Below are 22,655 nucleotides of genomic sequence, written 5' to 3'. Positions count from 1 at the left end.
CCACCCCCTTTCCCCTTTGGTAACCATAAGTTTGTTTTCTATGTCTCTGAGTCTGTTTCTGTTTTGTAAGTAAGTTCATTTGTATCATATTTTAGATTTCACATATAAGTGATATCATATGGTATTTGTCTTTCTCTTTCTGACTTACTTCACTTAGTATGATAATCTCAGGTCCATTCATGTTGCTGCAAATGGCATTGCTCATTTTTTTTATGGCTGAATACTATATATATATATATATATATATATATATATATATATATATATATATATATATATATATATCCATTCATCTGTTGATGGACATTTAGGTTGCTTCCATGTCTTGGATATTGTAAATAGTGCTGCTATAAACATCAGGGTGCATGTATCTTTTTGAACTATAGTTTTCTCTGGATATATACCCAGGAGTGGGATTGCTGGATCATATGACAACTGTAGTTTTTTGAGGAACCTCCATACTGTCTTCCATAGTGGCTGCAGCAATTTACATTCCCACCAACAGTGTAGGAGAGTTCCATTTTCTCCATATCATCTCCAGAATTTATTATTTGTAGATTTTTAATGATAACCATTCTTTTTTTTTACATCTTTATTGGAGTATAATTGTTTACAATGGTGTGTTAGTTTCTGCTTTATAACAAAGTGAATCAGTTATGCATATACATATGTTCCCACATCTTTTCCCTCTTTCGTCTCCCTCCCACCCCTCTAGGTGGTCACAAAGCACCGAGCTGATCTCCCTGTGCTATGCAGCAGCTTCCCACTTGCTATCTATTTTACGTTTGGTAGTATATACATGTCCATGCCTCTCTCTCACTTTCTCACAGCTTACCCTTCCCCCTCCCCATATCCTCAAGTCCATTCTCTAGTAGGTCTGTGTCTTTATTCCTGTCTTACCCCTAGGTTCTTCATGATATTTTTTTCCCCTTAAATTCCATATATATGTGTTAGCATACGGTATTTGTCTTTCTCTTTCTGACTTACTTCACTCTGTATGACAGACTCTAGGTCTATCCACCTCATTACAAAGAGCTCAATTTCGTTTCTTTTTATGGCTGAGTAATATTCCATGATATATATGTGCCACATCTTCTTTATCCATTCATCCGATGGTGGACACTTAGGTTATTTCCATCTCCTGGCTATTGTAAATAGAGCTGCAATGAACATTTTGGTACATGACTCTTTTTGAATTATGGTTTTCTCAGGGTACATGCCCAGTGGTGGGATTGCTGGGTCATATGGTAGTTCAATTTGTACTTTTTTAAGGAACCTCCATACTGTTCTCCATAGTGGCTGTACCAATTCACATTCCCAGCAACAGTGCAAGAGTGCTCCCTTTTCTCCACACCCTCTGCAGCATTTATTGTTTCTAGATTTTTTGATGATGGCCATTTTGACTGGTGTGAGATGATATCTCATTGTAGTTTTGATTTGCATTTCTCTAATGATTAATAATGTTGAGCATTCTTTCATGTGTTTGTTGGCAGTCTGTATATCTTCTTTGGAGAAATGTCTATTTAGGTCTTCTGCCCATTTTTGGATTGGGTTGTTTGTTTTTTTGTTATTGAGCTGCATGAGCTGCTAATAAACTTTGGAGATTAATCCTTTGTCAGTTGCTTCATTTGCAAATATTTTCTCCCATTCTGAGGGCCGTCTTTTGGTCTTGTTTATGGTTTCCTTTGCTGTGCAAAAGCTTTGAAGTTTCATTAGGTCCCATGTGTTTATTTTTGTCTTTATTTCCATTTCTCTAGGAGGTGGGTCAAAAAGGATGTTGCTGTGATCTACAGAGTGTTCTGCCTATGTTTTCCTCTAAGAGTTTGATAGTGTCTGGCCTTACATTTAGGTCTTTAATCCATTTTGAGCTTATTTTTGTGTATGGTGTTAGGGAGTGATCTAATCTCATACTTTTACACGTCCCTGTCCAGTTTTCCCAGCAGCACTTATTGAAGAGGCTGTCCTTTCTCCACTGTACATTCCTGCCTCCTTTATCAAAGGTAAGGTGACCATATGTGCATGGGTTTATCTCTGGGCTTTCTATCCTGTTCCATTGATCTATCTTTCTGTTTTTGTGCCAGTACCATACTGTCTTGATTACTGTAGCTTTGCAGTATAGTCTGAAGTCAGGGAGCCTGATTCCTCCAGCTCTATTTTTCGTTCTCAAGATTGCTTTGGCTATTCGGGGTCTTTTGTGTTTCCATACGTATTGTGAAATTTTTAGTTCTAGTTCTGTGAAAAATGCCAGTGGTAATTTGAGAGGGATTGCATTGAATTTGTAGATTGCTTTGGGTAGTAGAGTCATTTTCACAATGTTGTTTCTTCCAATCCAAGAACATGGTATATCTCTCCATCTATTTGTATCATTTTTAATTTCTTTCATCAGTGTCTTATAATTTTCTGCATACAGGTCTTTTGTCTCCCTAGGTAGGTTTATTCTTAGATATTTTATTCTTTTTGTTGCAATGGTAAATGGGAGTGTTTTCTTAATTTCACTTTCAGATTTTTCATCATTAGTGTATAGGAATGTCAGAGATTTCTGTGCATTAATGTTGTATCCTGCTACTTTACCAAATTCATTGATAAGCTCTAGTAGTTTTCTGGTAGCATCTTTACGATTCTCTATGTATAGCATCATGTCATCTGCAAACAGTGACAGGTTTACTTCTTCTTTTCCGATGTGGATTCCTTTTATCTCCTTTTCTTCTCTGATTGCTGTGGCTAAAACCTCCAAAACTATGTTGAATAAGAGTGGTGAGAGTGGGCAACCTTGTCTTGTTCCTGATCTTAGTGGAAATGCTTTCAGTTTTTCACCATTGAGGACAATGTTGGCTGTGGGTTTGTCATATATGGCCTTTATTATGTTGAGGAGAGTTCCCCCTATGCCTACTTTCTGGAGGGTTTTTATCATAAATGGGTGTTGAATTTTGTCGAATGCTTTCTCTGCATCTATTGAGATGATCATATGGTTTTTCTCCTTCAATTTGTTAATATGGTGTATCACGTTGATTGATTTGCATATATTGACGAATCCTTGCATTCCTGAAATAAACCCCACTTGATCATGGTGTATGATCCTTTTAATGTGCTGTTGAAATCTGTTTGCTAGTATTTTGTTTAGGATTTTTGCATCTATGTTCATCAGTGAGATTGGCCTGTAGTTTTCTTTGTTTGTGACATCCTTGTCTGCTTTTGGTATCAAGGTGATGGTGGCCTCGTAGAATGAGTGTGGGAGTGTTCCTCCCTCTGCTATATTTTGGAAGAGTTTGAGAAAGATAGGTGTTAGCTCTTCTCTAAATATTTGGTAGAATTCACCTGTGAAGCCATCTGGTCCTAGGCTTTTGTTTGTTGGAAGATTTTAAATCACAGTTTCAATTTCAGTGCTTGTGATTGGTCTATTCATATTTTCTATTTCTTCCTGATTCAGTCTTAGCAGGTCGTTCATTTCTAAGAATTTGTCCATTTCTTCCAGGTTGTCCATTTTTTTGGCATAGAGTTGCTTGTAGTAATCTCTCATGATCTTTTGTATTTCTGCAGTGTCAGTTGTTACTTTTCCTTGTTCATTTCTAATTCTATTGATTTGAGTCTCCTCCCTTTTTTTCTTGATGAGTCTGGCTAATGGTTTATCAGTTTTGTTTATCTTCTCAAAGAACCACCTTTTAGTTTTATTGATCTTTGCTATCATTTCCTTCATTTCTTTTTCATTTATTTCTGATCTGATCTTTATGATTTCTTTCCTTCTGCTAACTTTGGGGTTTTTTTGTTCTTCTTTCTCTAATTGCTTTATGTGCAAGGTTAGGTTGTTTATTCGAGATGTTTCCTGTTTCTTAGGTTAGGATTGTATTGCTATAAACTTCACTCTTAGAACTGCTTTGTTGCATACCATAGGTTTTGGGTTGTCATGTCTCCATTGTCATTTTTTTCTAGGTATTTTTTGATTTCCTCTTTGATTTCTTCAGTGACCACTTCGTTATTGAGTAGTGTATTGTTTAGCCTCCATGTGTTTGTATTTTTTACAGATCTTTTCCTGTAATTGATATATAGTCTCATAGTATTGTGTTCAGAAAAGATACTTGATACAATTTCAATTTTCTTAAATTTACCAAGGCTTGATTTGTGACCCAAGATATGATCTATCCTGGAGAATGTTCCATGAGTACTTGAGAATAATGTGTATTCTGTTATTTTTGATGGAATGTCCTATAAATATCAACTAAGTCCATCTTGTTTAATGTATCATTTAAAGCTTGTGTTTCCTTATTTATTTTCATTTCGGATGATCTGTCCATTGGTGAAAGTGGTGTGTTAAAGTCCCCTACTATGAATGTGCTACTGTCTATTTCCCCTTTTATGGCTGTTAGTATTTGCCTTATGTACTGAGGTGCTCCCATTTTGGGTGCATAGATATTTACAATTGTTATATCTTCTTCTTGGATTTATCCCTTGATCATTATGTAGGGTCCTTCCTTTGTCTTGTAACATTCTTTATTTTAAAGTCTATCTTATCTGATATGAGTTTTGCTACTCCAGCTTTCTTTTGACTTACATTTGCATGGAATATCTTTTTCCATCCCCTCACTTTCAGTCTGAATGTGTCCCTAGATCTGAAGTGGGTCTATTGTAGGCAGCATATATATGGGTGTTTTTTTTGTATCCATTCAGCCTGCCTGTGTCTTTTGGTTGGAGCATTTAATCCATTCATGTTTAAGGTAATTATTGATATGTATGTTCATATTACCTTTTCCTTAATTGTTTTGAGTTTGTTTTTGTAGGTCATTTCCTACTCTTGTGTTTCCCACTTAGAGAAGTTCCTTTACCATTTGTTGTAAAGCTGGTTTGGTGGTGCTGAATTCTCTTAGCTTTTGCTTGTCTGTAAAGCTTTTGATTTCTCTATCGAATCTGAATGAGATCCTTGTTGGGTGCAGTAATCTTGGTTGTAGATTCTTCCTTTTCATCATTTTAAATATATCATGCCACTCCCTTCTGGCTTGTAGAGTTTCTGCTGAGAAATCAGCTGTTAACCTTATGCGAGTTCCCTTGTATGTTATTTGTTGTCTTTCCCTTGTTGCTTTTAATAATTTTTCTTTGTCTTTAATGTTTGTCAATTTGATTGCTATGTTTCTCAGCATGTTTCTCCTTGGGTTTTTCCTGCCTGGAACTCTCTGCACTTTCTGGACTTTGGTGGATATTTCCTTTCCCATGTTAGGGACATTTTCAACTATAATTTCTTCCAATATTTTCTTGGGTCCTTTTTGTCTGTCTTCTCCTTTTGGGACCCCTATGATGTGAATGTTGCTGCATTTAATGTTATATCAGAGGTTTCTTAGGCTGTTTTTATTTCTTTTCATTCTTTTTTCTTTATTCTGTTCCATGGCATTGATTTCCCTCCATTCTCTTTTCCAGGTCACTTATCCATTCTTCTGCCTCAGTTGTTCTGTTATTGATTCCTTCTAGTGTATTTTTCATTTCAGTTATTGTGTTGTTCATCTCTGTTTATTTGTTGTTTAATTCTTCTAAGTCTTTGTTAAATATCTGTTGCATCTTCTCAATATTTGCCTCCATACTTTTTCCAAGTTACTGGATCATCTTCATTATCATTATTCTGAATTCTTTTTCTGGAAAGTTGCCTATCTCCACTTTATTTAGCTGTTTTTCTGGGGTTTTATCTTATTGCTTCATCTGGTACATAGTCCTCTGCCTTTTCATTTTGTCTATCTTTCTGTGAATGTGATTTTCATTCCACAGGCTGCAGAATTATAGTTCTTCTTGCTTCTGCTGTTTGCCCTCTGGTGGATGAGGCTATCTAAGAGGCTTGTGCAAGCTTCCTGATGGGAGGGCCTGGTGGTGGGTATAGCTGGCTGTTGCTCTGGTGGGCAGAGCTCAGTAAATCTTTAATCCACTTGCCTGCTGATGGGTGGGGCTAGGTTCCCTCCTTGTTGGTTGTTTGGCCTGAGTTGACCCAGCACTGAGGCTACAGGCTCTTTGGTGTGGCTAATAGTGGACTCCAGAAGGGTTCATGCCAAGGAGTATTTCCCAGAATTTCTGCTGCCACTGTCCTTGTCCTTTCAGTGAGCCACAGCCAACCCCCACCTCTGCAGGAGACCCTCCAACACTAGCAGGTAGGTGTTGTTCAGTCTCCTATGGGGTCACTGCTCCTTTCCCTTGGGGCCTCATGCACACACTGCCTTGTGTGTGCCCTCCAAGCATGGAGTCTCTGTTTTCCCCAGTCCCGTCGAAGTCCTGCAATCAAATCCCGCTAGCCTTCAAAGTCCAATTTTCTGGGAATTCCTCCTCCTGTTGCCAGACCCCCAGGTTGGGAAGCCTGATGTGGGGCTCAGAACCTTCACTTCAGTGGGTGGACTTCTGTGGTACAATTGTTCTCCAGTTTGTGAGTCACCCACCCTGTGGTTATGGGATTTGATTTTATTGTGGTTGTACCCCTCCTACTGTCTCATTGCAGCTTCTCCTTTGTCTTTGGATGTGGGTGTCTTTTTTGGTAAGTTCCAGTATCTTCCTGTTGATGATTGTTCAGCAGTTAGTTGTGATTTTGGTGCTCTCACAAAATGGAGTCTCTGGGCTCTTTTGCATGTAATGTCCTGAAAATATCAAGTCTAACTGTTCTATTGTGTCATTTAGGATCTCTGTTGCCTTACTGATTTTGTCATGAAGATCTGTCCACTGATGTTAGTGGGGTGTAAAATCTCCTAATATGATAATATTCCATTCAATTTCTCCCTTTATGTCTCTTAGTATTTGTTTTACATACTTAGGTGTTCCTATGTTGGCTGCATATATGTTAATGAGTGTAATAGCCTCTTATTGATCCCTTTATCATTATGTAGTGTCATTCTTTATCTTTCTTTATGTCCTTTGTTTTAAAGTCTATTTTGTCTGACATGACTTTTGCTACCCCCACTTTCTTGTCATTTCCATTTCATGAAATATCTTTTTCCATCCCCTCACTTTCAATCTGTGTGTCATTCGCCATAAGGACAGCAAGTTTTAGGCTGTTGTTTTATTATCCAATCTGCCATTCTGTTTTTTGATTGGAGCATTTAATCCTTTAACATTTAAGGTAAATTTGATTAGATATGTATTTCTTCCCTTTTTAAACCTTATTTTCCAGTTGATTTTGTATTTTTTATTTCTTCCTTTATTTTTCTTTTTCCTTTTGTGGTTTGATGGATTTCTTTTGCATTATGACTGTGTTCTCTGCTTTTCGGTTTCTGTAAATCTATTGTATGTTTTTGATTTGTAGTTATCCTGTTTTTCAAGTATGGTAACCCATTACTATATCGACCTGCTTTAGACTGGTAGTCATATAGCCTCAAACACATTCTAAAAAATAAATCTGGGCTTTGCTTGTGATGAAGTGGTTGAGAGTCCGCCTGCCGATGCAGGAGATGTGGGTTTGTGCCCCAGTCTGGGAAGATCCCACATGCTGCGGAGAGGCTAGGCCCATGAGCCATGGCTGCTGAGCCTGTGCATCCAGAGCCTGTGCTCCGCACTGGGAGAGGCCACAACAGTGAGTGGCCCGTGTACCGCAAAAAATTAAAAAAAAAAAAAATCTACATTTTCTTAGCCCCCCATCCCCCATATTTGATGATTTTGATGTCCCCTTTCACATCTTCATGTTTATCCTTTTGCTGTTCATTCTAGTTATCCACTCTTTCATAAGAATTTTTTTGCTTTTTTTTTTTTTTTAATCTGTGTACTGGCTTATTTGAGTGATTTACATTCCAATTGTGATTTTCTCTTTCCTGTAGTTTCTTGCTTCTTTTCTATTTAGAGAAGAACTTTCAATATTTCTTTTAGGATAGGTTTAGTATTGCTGTATTCTTTTAGTTTTTGCCTATTTGAGAAATTTTTATCTCTTCTATTCTAAATGATAATCTTGCTGGTTAGAGTATCCTATGTTGCAAGTGTTTCCCTTTCAGTGTTTTGAATATATCTTGCTATTCCTTTCTGGCCTGCAAACTTTCTGTAGAGAAATCAGCTGATAGCCTTATGAGGCTTCTCTTGTAACTAACTCTTTGTTTTTCTCTTGCTGCCTTTAGAATCCTCTCTTTATCTTTGACTTTTGCCATTTTAATTACAATGTATCTTGGTGTAGGTCTGTTTGGGTTCATCTTGTTTGGGACCCTGTGTGCTTTCTGTATCTGGATATCTGTTTCCTTCTTTAAGTTTGGGAAGTTTTCAGCCATAAGTTATTCAAATGCAGTTTTAATCCCTTCTCTTTCTTCTCCTTCTGGGATCCCTATTATGTGTAGATTGGGACACTTTATATTATCCCATGGGTCTCGTATAGTGCTTTCATTTTTTTTATATGCTTTTGTGTCTTCTGTTCTTATTGCATATTTTCTATTTTTTATCTTGCAGATCATTTATTCATTCTTCTGCATTATTTAGTTTTGTATTTATTGCCTTTAGTGCAGCTTTAATTTTGGCAAATGAATTGTCTAATTTTAATGGTCTTCTCTTTATAGTTTCGAGTTCTTTTTTTACAGTGATCTGCATTTCTATTGATAGCCTTTCTTAATTCCTTCAGTATTTCTATTACCTCTTTTTTGAACTCAGGATCTAATAGACTGGAGAGTTCTGTTTCATTGTTTGTTCTTTCAGGGGAATTCTCTTGATTGTTTAACTGATAGTGGTTCCTCTACTTCTTCATTTTACTTATGTTTCTCTATGAATTTAGGAGAAACAGTTATATACTGTGTTCTTGAAAGGCTGTTTTTATGTGGGAGCATCCCTGTGTAGCAAGCATGAGTCTAATATTTTTGGTGTGAGAGTTATTTTTAGTATGAATTCCTGCCATATCTTTCCTCAGTGTGTGCTGCTCTTTATCCCTTTGATAGGTTGTGTGATTGGTGTTGTGGTGAACAGAGACTGCACTGGATGTTGAGTGGGGCCTCCTCTTTGTCTGTGGTTGTCACAGCCTTGTTGGGGGTAGGGTCTGCTCCCCAGTTGTTGGAGCAGACGATCCCATATCTGTTTCTCAGCTGCAGTGTGAGGTAGGTGGTACTGGAGCACTTTTGCCTGGAGATACGCCACTGAGTATTCCTCCTTAGGAGCCGTCCACTAGGAAGTGCACTCTGTGCACTCTGTGGTGTCTGTCACCCATTGTGTGGGCTCACAAAGTACATGGTTTTTGACACTGCCCTCAGCCCCACATCAACCATGGCAATGCAGGTGATTGGCCTGGATGTTCTTCAGGCACTGTACTCACAAAGCCACCAGTGCAGATTCATCAGTGCAGATTTGCAGAAGTTAGGCATCGGGACCACCACAGTTGTGCACTTATACCTGCCATGGAAGCTATAGAATCAGTCCAGTCCCCAGCTCTGCCCCTGCATGTGCCCACCCACAAAGACTGCAACTGCTATCCCTGGACCCACCCCAGTTATGGGAGCACCAGTAATCCACGTGGATGTCCAGCAGGCACTGAGTTCACAGAGCTGCCACTGGTGGCATAAATCTGTGGCTCACACAGCTGCTGACACATGGCTCAGATTTCAGCCCTTCTTTCTAAGTCATGCAGCCCCTGGAGATTGGCTCAGATTTCAGTTCTGCCTCTGCATGTGGACAACCCACTGTTGCTTGCACACTCCTAGAATTTGTACAGGTGGAGCCATGCCCACTGTGAGCATGCTGAGAATGAGGCTGCTATGGCAGGGCAGTGTCCCTCCCTTCAGGCTTGTGTTAACAATGGGGCTTCTATGGTGGACCAGGGCCAGTCCTGTGTACACCTGTGGTTGCTGCTCAGACCACACTCCAGCCCCCTCAGGCTGTCTTCATGGAGCCAACCCCAATCCCCTCCCCAAGTCTGTCTGCTGAAGCCCAAATTTCAGTAGCCAGCTCACACACACCAGCAGACATTCATTTTGGTCTGGGGAGTGCCGGGAGGTGGCCAGGACTCTCTGTGCTGGTCTTGCTCTGTTCTGCCTGCCACAATCCTGCTGTTGCACTCTCCTCTGAGCCTCTGAAGCTCCCTATGTATCCTGGCTGTTATCTCAGCTGTTGAAGGGTGTTCCTGGGATATTTTCCTCTTTCACAGCTCCCTCCCAGGGATGCGGGTCCCCTACCAATTCCTTTTTTTTCCCCCTTTCATCCTACTTGATTACATGGTAATCTGTCTCGAAGTTTTGGTTGTATGAGATCTTCTGTCAACATTCAGTAGGTATTCTGTGAGAATTGTTCCATATATAGATGTATTTCTGATGTATTTGTGGGAGGAGGTGAGTTCCACGTCCTTCTATCTATCTCCCTCCTGCGGGTTTTTTTTTTTTTTTTTAATTTTCAAAAAGAATTTTGAGCACTCAGTTTAAAATGCTTGTATGGAAATTAGATAACATGATTACCTACTCCCCCCAAATAAATAACCATCAAAACAAACCAATAGGGGCTTCCCTGGTGGCACAGTGGTTGAGAGTCCACCTGCCGATGCAGGGGACACGGGTTCGTGCCCTGGTCCGGGAAGATCCCACATGCCGCGGAGCGGCTGGGCTCGTGAGCCATGGCCGCTGAGGCTGTGCGTCCGGAGACTGTGCTCCGCAACGGGAGAGGCCACAACAGTGAGAGGCCCACGTACCGCAGGAAAAGAAAAAAAAAAAACCCATAAGGGAAAAGGTTGATAACATTTGATATGTTAAAATTCAGAATATCTTTTCATCAAAACACATCATTAAGAAAGCAAAAAGGCAAGCCACAGAGTAGAAGAAGTTATTTGCAATATATAAAAAGAATAGGGCTTCCCTGGTGGCGCAGTGGTTGAGAGTCCGCCTGCCGATGCAGGGGACACGGGTTCGTGCCCCGGTTTGGGAGGATCCCACATGCCGCGGAGCGGCTGGGTCCGTGCGCCATGGCCGCTGAGCCTGCGCATCCGGAGCCTGTGCTCCGCAACGGGAGAGGCCACAGCAGTGAGAAGCCCGCATACCACAAAAAAAAAAAAAAAAAAAAAAAGAATAAAACTCATATCCAGTGTGAGTTTAAAAAAAAAAAAAGGCTACACAAAAGAAAAAATGAACACCATACAGAGGAAGAAAAGCAAATGTGAATGAACAGGAGAAAAGGTGCCCAACTTCATTAATAATCAAAGAATGCAAATTAAAATGACAGTGAGATACAGTACACACCCACCAGACCAGCAAAAACTAGATGTACTAGTGAAGTACATGATAATGAGGATGTAGCAGAAGAGAAACTTCTATACACTGTGTCAAGTAAAAGTATAATATTTTGGAACATAACTGTGGTTTATTTTGGAAAGTTAAAAATATGCATAACCAGTATGTAATTCCTATACATACTCATATGTATGTGCACTACATCGTATATACAAGGATGGTCAAGCAGCAGCATTATTCAAAATATTAAAAAATTGGAAACACCCGAATATCCATCAGCAGTAGAATGGATAAGTGAAAATGAGTGAACTAGAACTCCGTGGAATAACACAGATGGATCTTAAGAAGCATAATATTGAGAAAAAAAGCAAATTTCAAAGAAAAAAACCCGACATAAATTCATTTACAGTAAAGTTTAAAAAGAGGCAAAAGGGCAAAACTAAAGTATTTTAAGGATGCTTGTATAAATGGTGGTTACCTCTGTGAAGGGGGTGGTGATCGGCAGGGAACACATGTAGACTTTTGGCAATGATTTTTTGTAGCCTGAGTGGTGAATACATGGGTGCTTGCTTTACAGTAAGTTATTGTACTGTACACTTGTGTTTTATGTACTTTAGTTTTTTTGTGTTACAGTCCACAATTTTAAAAAACAAATGAAACTGTTCTCTGTATATTGGAATTCTTGAGTTTATGTTGTAAATGAAAAAATAGAGCATGGAAAAGTATGTAAAATTGGCTACTATTTATGAAAAGGAAGGGAGGAGGAGGGAGGGAGGGAGAGAGAGAGAGAAAGAGAGAGAGAGAGAGAGAGGGAGAGAGAGAGAGAGGGAGAGAGTGCTGTTTACAGAAGAGTAGGGAAACCCAGACACCAAAACAGTGGCTGTCTCTGGGCAGGAGAAATAGTTGGCCAAGGGACAGGGTTAGAAGAAAAATGACTATTCACTGTATACCCTTTTGTGCCTCTTGTATTTCATACCATGTGAATGTAATATTACCTATTCTAAATAAAAAAATAAATAAAAATTCCTAACAACAACTTCTTCTAGCAACTCTAACCATACTTATCCACAAGGGTCACTATTGAATGATGTCTAACTCTAGTTCCTCACCAGGGAAAAACCGTTCTGAAGTCTGTCTGCTCTCACCAGGGAGAAAGCATCTTCATTTACGTTCTTACTTTATTTTACACATCATGTTCCATTTTTAAGAAACCCTCAATTCAAAAATATGCACAAAAAATTTAAAATATGCTTTTAAAATGGGGTGAAAGAAGACAAAGAAGTGGAAAGATAATATGAAGCCATGAATAAATTTACAAAAAGCATATATTAACCATCTCCCCTAGTGTTAATGCACAAATTAGATTCTAACGTTTCTAGCATTTGATGCAAAAAAAAAGACAATCCATGAGGACCATTTAGCTGAAATTCCTGACCAGTCTTAATAACAAGAATAATCCACAGATCAATTATGAAACCATTCCATCTTCCTAAGAAAAGTGTAAGATGCTCTGGGACATGAGACCAGGGAAGTTTCATTCATGGTTAGTCATGGATGAAAATGAAAGTAAGAATACACGGTTTAGAAAAGGAAGAAGAAAAGCTGTAAAACCGTGCTTTAAAAATTCTGTTTTACACATAAGATAGTGAGTGGCTTCACTTGTCTGGATTTTTCAAAATTTGATTATTGCAATGAATTCCCTTTTTTTCTAAAGTTGAGCTGATTGTCCTCTGGGCAACTAACAGGTTAAATGCTACCTTTTAAGTTCAAGGAAAATTAGCCTTGCTCAAATAATGCTGCTGGCTCACATTTGTGAGGGCTTTGGGCAGAGTAAAGACCGGAGGAAATCAGTGTGTAGGAGACAGTTTTCTCCGTGACAAGACCAGCAAAAATTATGGAAACCACTTTGGCAGTGATGGATTCTTCTGATATTCAAAGGAAAAATATAGCTGTCATTGGTGGTGGCTTGGTAAGAATCTCTTTGGATATATTATTCCTGTTAGCAGTATTATATTAATTATCATTACTCTTTTTTATTTGTTTATCAGAGATTAACTTCTTTAATTTTTTTCTTCCAGTTTTATTGAGGTATAGTTGACATACAGCACTGTATAAGTTTAAAGTGTACAGCATACTGATTTGACTTACATACAAAATGAGATGATTGCTGCAATAAGTTTAGTGAACATTATCCCTCTTCTCATACAGATTCAAAATAAAAGAAAAATATCTCCTTGTGATGAGAACTCTTAGGATTTACTTTCTTAACTTTCATAAATAACATATAGCAGTATTAATTACATGTTGTACATTACACCCTTAGTGCTTATTTACATTATAACTGTAAGTTTGTACTTTTTGACCACATGTTTGTTGTCATACAGAGATACTATATAATTATTGACTATATTCCTCATGATGTACAGTTCATTTATCTTGTAAGTGGAAGTTTGTACCTCTAATCTTCCTTACCTATTTCACGTATTTTAATGATTATTACTAATCACTTGTAAGGATTGTTCACTTTCTTTTGAAACTTTTCTGATATTTAAATACACCTTTTTAAAATGTGGTATTAGTTTAGTTTGCTCTTTCCTAGAAAAGCAGTTTTATTTCCATTAAATACAGAAGTGTCTGTTTTCCCTTGCTTTTTGAGTACAGCATTTTAAAAAATAGAAAACAAAGCAAATCGAATTTGATTAATCCCCAAATTGGCTACTCTTTAAAAACAGATTATTAGTGTAAATAGTCATTTTAATCAAAACATTTGCCCCACTTTGGTTAATAACTCAGTTTATACTGTCTAATAAGAATAAAAGGATCAAGCAACATGAAGTTAATGCAAAACTATCATGTTGAATGTTCACTAGTTATCTGAGTACTTGGGAGTAAAACCTGTTTAGTCACCTTATTTGGCTGCCGCAGTGGAGCTGGTCCTAGGGTGGTGAAGTTAGGCCTCCTCTCTCACAGAGCCGGTGAGATGAAGGGGCTGAGATGGCCCACATTTAGCAAGATGTAGGAGGGGACTCTCCTCTGCTCTGGCGTTATTATATGAAAGCTCGCTCTGCTTAACGTGGGGCTGCCTCAGCTAAACTGTATTTCCCCTCCCTTAGCAGAACTCCTATTTTGGAGTAAAAATATCCCCATTAGTTAAAGTTTAATCATTTTGGTTTTGCTTTTGGTCTAATGATTTGCAGGCCTTAAGCTCATTCATTCATTTACTCAACAAAAATTTGTTAAGGGCCTAATATGTGCCAGACACTGTTCTGGGTTGTATATAGATCAGTATATCTTATATCGCACATAGAGTTATACAGTTTGTACTAATTCCGACTTTTGTTTTGCCTTCTGTCTTGTGTTTTCCCAAAAGTACGATGACAGTTCTAACTTTTCTGGTTCTAAATTTCAAAATGCTAAGGTAGGCTACCACATGCCGTGTTGGCCAATGCATGTGACATGTGTCGTCATTTGTTCATACTTCATACCAGGCTTCAGTCCAGTTTCTTCCTTTCTAAATTTTGCATAAAATGAGAATTCATGTATTCAACAAAATCTTATTGGGTGCCAGCTATGTGCCAACATTTCTTTAGGTACTAGGGATACAGTGGTGAGCATTCAGGGAGAAGGAAGACAATGGAGAAGAAAACGAATAAATAAATTCAGTGAGATCTAAGCACTATGAAAGAAATGCAAGCAGGGTAATGCTGTAGTGTCTTAACGGGTGTCCATTTAGAGTGTGCTCAGGGACAGCCTTTCTGAGGAGGAGGCATATGACCTGAATAATGAGAAGGAAGCAACCATGAGAAGGGCTACATAAAGAGCATTTTGGGTAGATGAACGACTGTCTGAAGAGAAACACTGAGGTGATAGATAATGGGCTGGGCACTTTCTTGGAGCAGACAGAAAGGCAGAAAGAATGAGAGTGGAGAAGAGTAGCTGCTGAGGCTGGGGAGAATGAAATAGCCAGAGATCCTAGGATCTTAGAGGGCAAGGCAGACAGATTTTATCCTAGACACAACTGAAAACCATTGGAAGGTTTTAGGTAGGAAAGCAAGCTGCAATTTTAAGATTCCTTAGGCTGTTATGTAGAGAAGAGTTGGGAAAATTGTAAGAAGACCAGATACACCAGTTAAGAGGCTGTTGTGTTTGTCCAAGACTTGGACCAGGGTGACAGGAGTGATATATCTTAAAATGTCTCTTAGAAGTCCAAGGGGAGATAACAAATATGTGATTGGATATATGATTTTGGAAGGCATAAAAATGTGGGTATCATCCACAGATTTCTCCCTGAATAACACTTGAACTCTTCATCATGTAAACACATCATTATCTGTGCATGCATACATACATGTGCTAGAAAATAGAAGACATGAATTAATACACATGTATTAACAAGCAACTAAAATTCCTCTGCAAAAGAATTCTATTTACCTAATTGCTCAGGTCCATGCCTAGGAATCATGTTTGATTCTTTTTCTCATTTTATGCAAACCCCATTCCTCTTTCACTCTACCAGTAAGCCTTGGTGGCTCTATATCCAAGATATATTTCAATTCTGGCCATTGCTAACATCCTAGTCCAGGCCATCATCATCCTTCAACCATAGTCCTGATTTCCTCCTAAGTGGTCTCCCAGCTTCTACTCTTATCCACAGGCAGTCACACAGCATCCACTTTTAAATAATTAGTGTGATAATTATCACTGTTTGCTTAAAACCTTCCAGTGGTTTCCCACTACAAAAACATAAAATCCAAACTCCTTAACAAAGGCCCTATAGGAACTGAGCCTGTCTACCTGCCTGGCCTCATCTTTTCCCTATTTTTTGTTTTTTTGTATTATTTATCAGTATCTGAACTTATACACTTTATTTGTTTTTGGTAAATAAAGGTAAACTCTTTATTAAATATCTACTCCAACTAGGATATAGACTCTTATGGCTGAAACCATGCCTAACATTGCTTAATGTCATTATTTAGTTGGTATTTGATGGATGAATGAATGAGAGGGATGAAAAACTCTTCTTAATGATATGAAGGTAAAAGAAATTTCATATTGGATGGAAGTCTGAATATTGAGGAAATTAAGAACAAAAAACATTGATTAAATAGAGCAATTCAAGAAGGTTAAATTCAATACATAAAGGACAAAATTATTTTCTTGCTCATCTACTTCCTTGCATTTTATTTTTGTGGTACGTGGGCCTCTCACTGTTGTGGCCTCTCCCGTTGCGGAGCACAGGCTCTGGACGCGCAGGCTCAGCGGCCATGGCTCACGGGCCCAGCCGCTCCGCGACATGTGGGATCTTCCCGGACCAGGGCACGAACCCATGTCCCCTGCATTGGCAGGCGGACTGTCAACCACTGTGCCACCAGGAAAGCCCCCTTGCATTTTTTCCCCACCTTTCCCATACTCTTCCTCCCCATGGACTGATCCTAGTCCTTCATACTGTCTACTACATTAAAGACTCTCTCTGGGCCCCAGGGGAAAAAATGCAATGGAGCTGAGAACCTTTACTCAGAAGTCCAAAGAATATAGTGAACTTATTTTTTTCCCCAATGGTGCCTTGCCTAGTGAAAGATTACCCTTAGAATTTACCTTTGCTCTAGTATAGTGATCATCTGATTCTGTGATTAACCAGTTGATTTCTGTTCTTTGAAGACATGTCAAGTCCAAAAGGTCAGAAGGAGCCAATAGATCAGTGAAAGAATCTTACTCAGAAACTAAAGGTGAAAGAAACTGTAAACCATGGTCATAAATTGGTGAAAGTTGAGCTATTGAAGAGTGGAAAAAGATGTTAAAACAGTTTTTCAAGAACATTAATCCGGATATTTAGCAAAATGACTGTATTGACTTAGTTATCTTCCTTCTTGTGTGAAGCACTGCTCCCAACCCCTTCCCCTGCAATAGTGATTACCTCCCCTTCCCCTGCAATGCGCATAGAGCTTTGCTTGCCTTTCTCACAGACTGCATTCTGTGAAAGTTATAGATATGCATAGTGTATTCCCCATAGAAGGTTTTTAACTTCATGAGTCTAAAGATTTTCTTATCTTTGGGTCCTGCTCCCTTTCCTTTTATGAAGGTTATCCCAGTGCCTTATACTGTCAAACACACTAAAATATTTTGTGTGCATGAGTTTGCTTTCAGAACAAAATGGGGGATCATGCTCTTAGAAGTTATGGGCAATTAAAAGAAAGACAATATTTTTCATCAGAATGGAATCATAAGGAATGCAGTCCTTTGAGGGACTAGTTTGAAAAACAATCTCTACTTTTCAGGCTGGAAGGAGTTTTACAGTTTTCCAATTCTAACAAGTTGACCTAGGGGAAAAAAACTGCCCCACAAGCTGCCTTACTTTGTGTTACAGTGAGATGTGTTTTCTCCACAAAGTGACAAGCCAGAGAAGTCAAAAGAAAGGCCATCTATTCTTCACATGTATCCTTAAGATATGTAGGTATTCAGGTCCTTGGTATTCAGAAATGCTGCTTCTGAGGTGACTATTTTCAGTGTTTACAGGTATGATAAAAATGACCAGAGATTTCAGTGACAACTACAGCTACTGAACCCTCACTTTTTGGCTGAAGTTTAAAAGAGTTTTAGCTGAAAGGACTATTAAGCATTCCAGCCTTAGCTGCAGCCTTCTGTTGAAGTATGTGTGCATTGTTCTGGCACACACTTTGAAGATGTATTTTAGGGCAATATTGAAGCAATTCTTTTGTCTCCCCTGCTGAGAAGCAACACCACTCCATTCTCCCTATGTTTGACCCAGCAAAATTCTCCATTGAGAGCTATTTAGAGGGTAAAGTCATTCAAAACATCAGGGTAAGGAGACTTGTGCATTTTATGACTTACTGTGGTTAATTGTGCCCTCTCCCCTAGTATTCAAGTCATTGCCTTTGAAACTGCTTGACCTTGATTCTATGAGAGGTTGTGTCTCACTTCTATAGATGATAATTCTGTCACAGATTTATAGGCTCAAAATAGTCCTGATGCCAAATTGGCCCTAGATGGTGTTTTCTGCCCTTTCTCCCTAGGATCTTTCCCCTCAGAGCTCACTCTTCACTCAGCTCAGTTGGACAGAAAGAGCAGAAGTCAGTGAAGAGGAGGAGGAGAGGCTGCAACCAGCTGGAAGCCCAAGAAATCTTACCCTCTCTGCCTCTCATTTTCTTCATCATGGTCTAAAACTAGGTCCCTAGGTCTTTTTTTTTTTTTCCCCTACTTGTTTTATTTTTATTATTTATTTATTTATTAACATCTTTATTGGAGTATAATTGCTTTACAATGGTGTGTTAGTTTCTGCTGTATAACAAAGTAAATCAGTTATACATATACATATATCCCAGTATCCCCTCCCTCTTGCGTCTCCCTCCCACCCTCCTTATCCCACCCCTCTAGGTGGTCAGAAAGCACTGAGCTGATCTCCCTGTGCTATGCAGCTGCTTCCCACTAGCTATCTATTTTACATTTGGTGATATATATAAGTCCATGCCTCTCTCTCACTTCTTCCCAGCTTACACTACCCGCTCCCCGTTTCCTCAAGTCCATTTTCTACATCTGCGTCTTTATTCCTGTCCTGCCCCTAGGTTCTTCAGGACCATCTTTTTTTTTTTTTTTTTTTAGATTCCATATATATGTATTAGCATACGGTATTTGTTTTTCTCTTTCTGACTTACTTCACTCTGTATGACAGTCTCTAGGTCCATCCACCTCACTACAAATAACTCAGTTTCGTTTCTTTCATGGCTGAGAAATATTCCATTGTATATATGTGCCGGTCCATAGGTCTTTTAATTCTACAATTATGCTGCTTCTTTTTCATACTTCCTCACTCACAGATCGTTAGCTTTGTTCTCAATGTAGTCTTCGTAAAAACAGAAATCAAATGTCACCCAGAATTTTTACTTTCTACAAAATAAATATTCTAGACACATATAAACCATCAAATGTTTCATAATCTTTGGTCAAGGTCTATATATAGTTCCATATATAGGTCTATATATAGTTGGTTCAAGTATTTACTTTTTATTTTATGCACATATTGATGAGACAAACCATGTAAATAATTTAATTACCTTTATTATTATCATTGTTTTATTAATATTAAAATAAACAAAACTCTATTCACTCCACTCTTGTTTTCTGCTCTTCAGGCACTAAAACCTGTGTATGAAAAACCTTTATTACTGCCCTGATATCTAGCAACTTCTACAAACAGAAGTAGAGTGGATTTTTTTTGTGACCACAGATGTCATCCTGAATTTACTCAATAGCTAGGGATAAGTTTTCATTTCACTCTACCAGCTTTCCTCAATCTCTTTTGTAATTTTGCTTGTGTTTCATTTCCTCCCACTGAACAAGTTTTCTTTCAGCTATCTTGCTGAAGTATCTGTATTTCTCTAACACACCAGACTAACATTTTGAATTTTTTTATTTTTTATTTTTTGCTATCCTGATGATGGACTTCTAAGGTGTCTCATAAATCCTGTTCTCACCTACATAAAACAGAATTCCTTGCTCAGTGTTTATTTCATTTGCTACCTGATGAGCAGTACCTGGAATGGAACCAGTAACTCTAGACAGATCAAAGTATTAACTGCCTGCAAGGAACGTGTTTTGCTTTCCTTTTCATTGGTTCCAAAATACTGTTTGTCCATCTGTCCATAAACATCTATCCATCCACCTATTCATCTAACTGTCCACTCAAAGAGAAAAGAGCACTCCTCCACTGTTGATGATAATCTAAATTGGTACTTTTTTCTGGAATAAAATTTGAAAAAATACATGCTGATTTTCTTAAAAATAGGGGGGAATTGCGGAAAGCAGCATCAGCTCTCTCTCTCGAAGTCATCCTCAACAAGACACTACATTTAGAGGGACGATCGTCCTTCAACCTGAGGGGAATTAAAAGCATTAGAATCTTTAACGTGGTCTCCCAAACACACCAAATCTGGAGTATGTTCAAAACCTGTAACAAAACCTTCTAAAAATCTCACTCACTCTCAATCTCTTTCATGTACTTTGCAGCTATTCCAAAAACAAAACCAAAGAAGATACAGCAAACTCCTCCCACACTCCAGGCAATCAAAATCATCTCCTCCACTTATCTCAGATTTTCTTCTCCCTCCTTTCTCGTTACCCTGTTATATTTATTCCATTCCTCCCTGGTACTAAGGCCTAAGAACCAATGGGGCAGACAGAAAGAGGGTGTAGATCTCAGAAGTTTCTGAGAGTTTGGTCCCTGCCACTAAGACTTGTGCTTTGATGGACCATTTCCTTACTGTGATTTTATCAAAAGAACTCAGTGGGCACCATGCAATCATTTATAATCCTAAAAAATTAAAATAACTCAAATGTACAAACATAAGGGCATTGCATACAATGAAATGTATTGCAATTATCAATTATTATGATTTAAAATATTTTATGACTTGGAAATATATTCACAGTATACTATTCATTTTTTAAAGGAAATTATGAAATAAAATATATATCCTGCTACCATTTTTAAAAGAAATATTGTTTGCTTTACATATACAGAAAATCTTAACACTGGTTCTCCCTGATGGTAAGATTGTGGGAGATTACATTTTTCTTCATGTTTATCTCTATTTTCTAATTTTTTATTAAAAAATGTTAAGTTTTTTACTAAGTATCAGGTCTGTACCAGAAATAGAAAGATTGATAAAGTACAAGCCATACACCACATATCATTATTCTCTGGGCACTCACAGCCTGGTGAGAAAGTCAGACAGGAATGTAAATAAATAATTTAGTTAATTATGAGAGATGTTAAAACACATATATACATATGTATACACACACACACACACACACACACACACACACATATATACATCCATGGAGTTAAAGAAGAAAAGACAAGTCTTTTGGAGTAGGAGAAATACTGAGAGAAATTGCACAGAGGACATGAGTCTTGAATGAAGGCTAAAGCAGAAAAAAATAGTCCAGGCAAAAGGAACATTAGATTCAAAGGCTCATACGTATAAAAGTGCATGGCATATTCAGGAAATATACAGTGACCTTGGTATACCTCTTACAGATAGTACAAGGGAATAGCAAAACATGAGCTGGAGAGAGAGGCTGGGTTCCCATGTAAAAGTCTTTTATGCCATGTTGAAAATTTGGGACTTTTTCCTAAGGACTTATGAGGAGCCATTAAAGGATTTTAAGAAAATGCATCATTTGATTTCTGTTTTAGAAGATAACTAGCTCTGGTGGAAGTATGGCTTAAATACATAGAGACTGGGGGGGGGGGAGGGAGAGTTATTAGAAAACTTGTAGTAGTCCCGGTGAAGGGTAATGAGGGCCCCATATAAGGAATGTGGAAGGTATGGGTAGGAGATCTATTTTGAGAGAGATTCAAGAGGTGCAATAAATAGGACTTGTCACCTAATTAAATGTATATTGGTAGGTAGGGAGGGGCATTAACTATTCTCCGAGGTATCCTGGTTGGGTGAAATAGTGGGCAGAGTTGCCATTCACTAAGAACTACAGAGGAGGAGAAGGGTTTGAAGGTTGAGGAGTGGGAATAAGCTGAATATGAGGTATGTTGAGATGAAGACTCCTGTAAGACACCCAGGAAGAGAGGTTCAGTAGTCAGTGATAGTATTCTGGAGAAGGATCTAGGCCAGAGAAAAAGTCATGAACAAGCTTTCCTAAGAGCCCCTACTTGAAAGTGTGTGGAGCATTCATCTTATCATCATCAAAGGAGGGAAAATCAAGACTATTGCTCTGCCTTAGAGACCAATCTCAGATGATACAGGACAGAGAGTTCAGAGTAAGTCTTAAATAATAAAACAACATTTGGCATAACATACACAATTCTAGCAGATGGAATAGTTACAAAGTATGAAGACCTTTTTTTAAAAAAATATTTATTCATTATTTATTTATTTAGGCTGCGCTGGGTCTTAGCTGTGGCATGAGGGATCTTCATTGCGACACATGGGATTTTTTTTTTTTTTTTTTTTTTTTTTGCGGTACGGGGGCCTCTCACTATTGTGGCCTCTCCCGTTGCGGAGCACAGGCTCCGGACGTGCAGGCTCAGCGGCCATGGCTCACGGGCCCAGCCGCTCCACGGCATGTTGGATCCTCCCGGACCGGGGCACGAACCCATGTCCCCTGCATCGGCAGGCGGACTCTCAACCACTGCGCCACCAGGGAAGCCCACATGGGATGTTTTGTTGCGGCATGTGGGATCTGTAGTTGCGGCATGTGGGATCTTTTTTAGTTGCAGCATGTGGACTTCTTATTTGCGGCATGCAAACTCTTAGTTGTGGCATACATGTGGGATCTAGTTCCCCAACCAGGGATTGAACACAGGCCCCCTGCTTTGGGAGCTCAGAGTCTTACCCACTGGACCACAAAGGAAGTCCCTGAAGACACTTTTATTTGCTTATTTCAGAGTAAGTACAGTTAACAGTCTTGTTCTTCTCATTACATTGCTATGTTCAAAGATCAAGTTCTTCAGAGATCAAGCTATAGTTTCATGAGTAGGAGGTAGTGAAGGAC

At 38.7% G+C, this 22,655-nt stretch overlaps 1 protein-coding gene across 1 annotated transcript in view; it reads left to right on the top strand.

Annotated features, from left to right (window-relative positions):
- Positions 1-13,020: 13,020 nt before the first annotated feature.
- KMO (kynurenine 3-monooxygenase) overlaps positions 13,021-22,655 on the top strand; it is a 54,558-nt gene continuing 44,923 nt past the window's right edge. Inside the window, 1 exon segment of the mRNA XM_060088391.1 lies at positions 13,021-13,095. Within this exon segment, the coding sequence (XP_059944374.1) occupies positions 13,021-13,095 (75 nt within the window).

This window comes from Mesoplodon densirostris, chromosome 2 (genome assembly GCF_025265405.1).
Source record: "Mesoplodon densirostris isolate mMesDen1 chromosome 2, mMesDen1 primary haplotype, whole genome shotgun sequence".
Classification (NCBI taxonomy): domain Eukaryota; kingdom Metazoa; phylum Chordata; class Mammalia; order Artiodactyla; family Ziphiidae; genus Mesoplodon; species Mesoplodon densirostris.
This window is presented reverse-complemented; position numbering and strand designations above follow the sequence as displayed.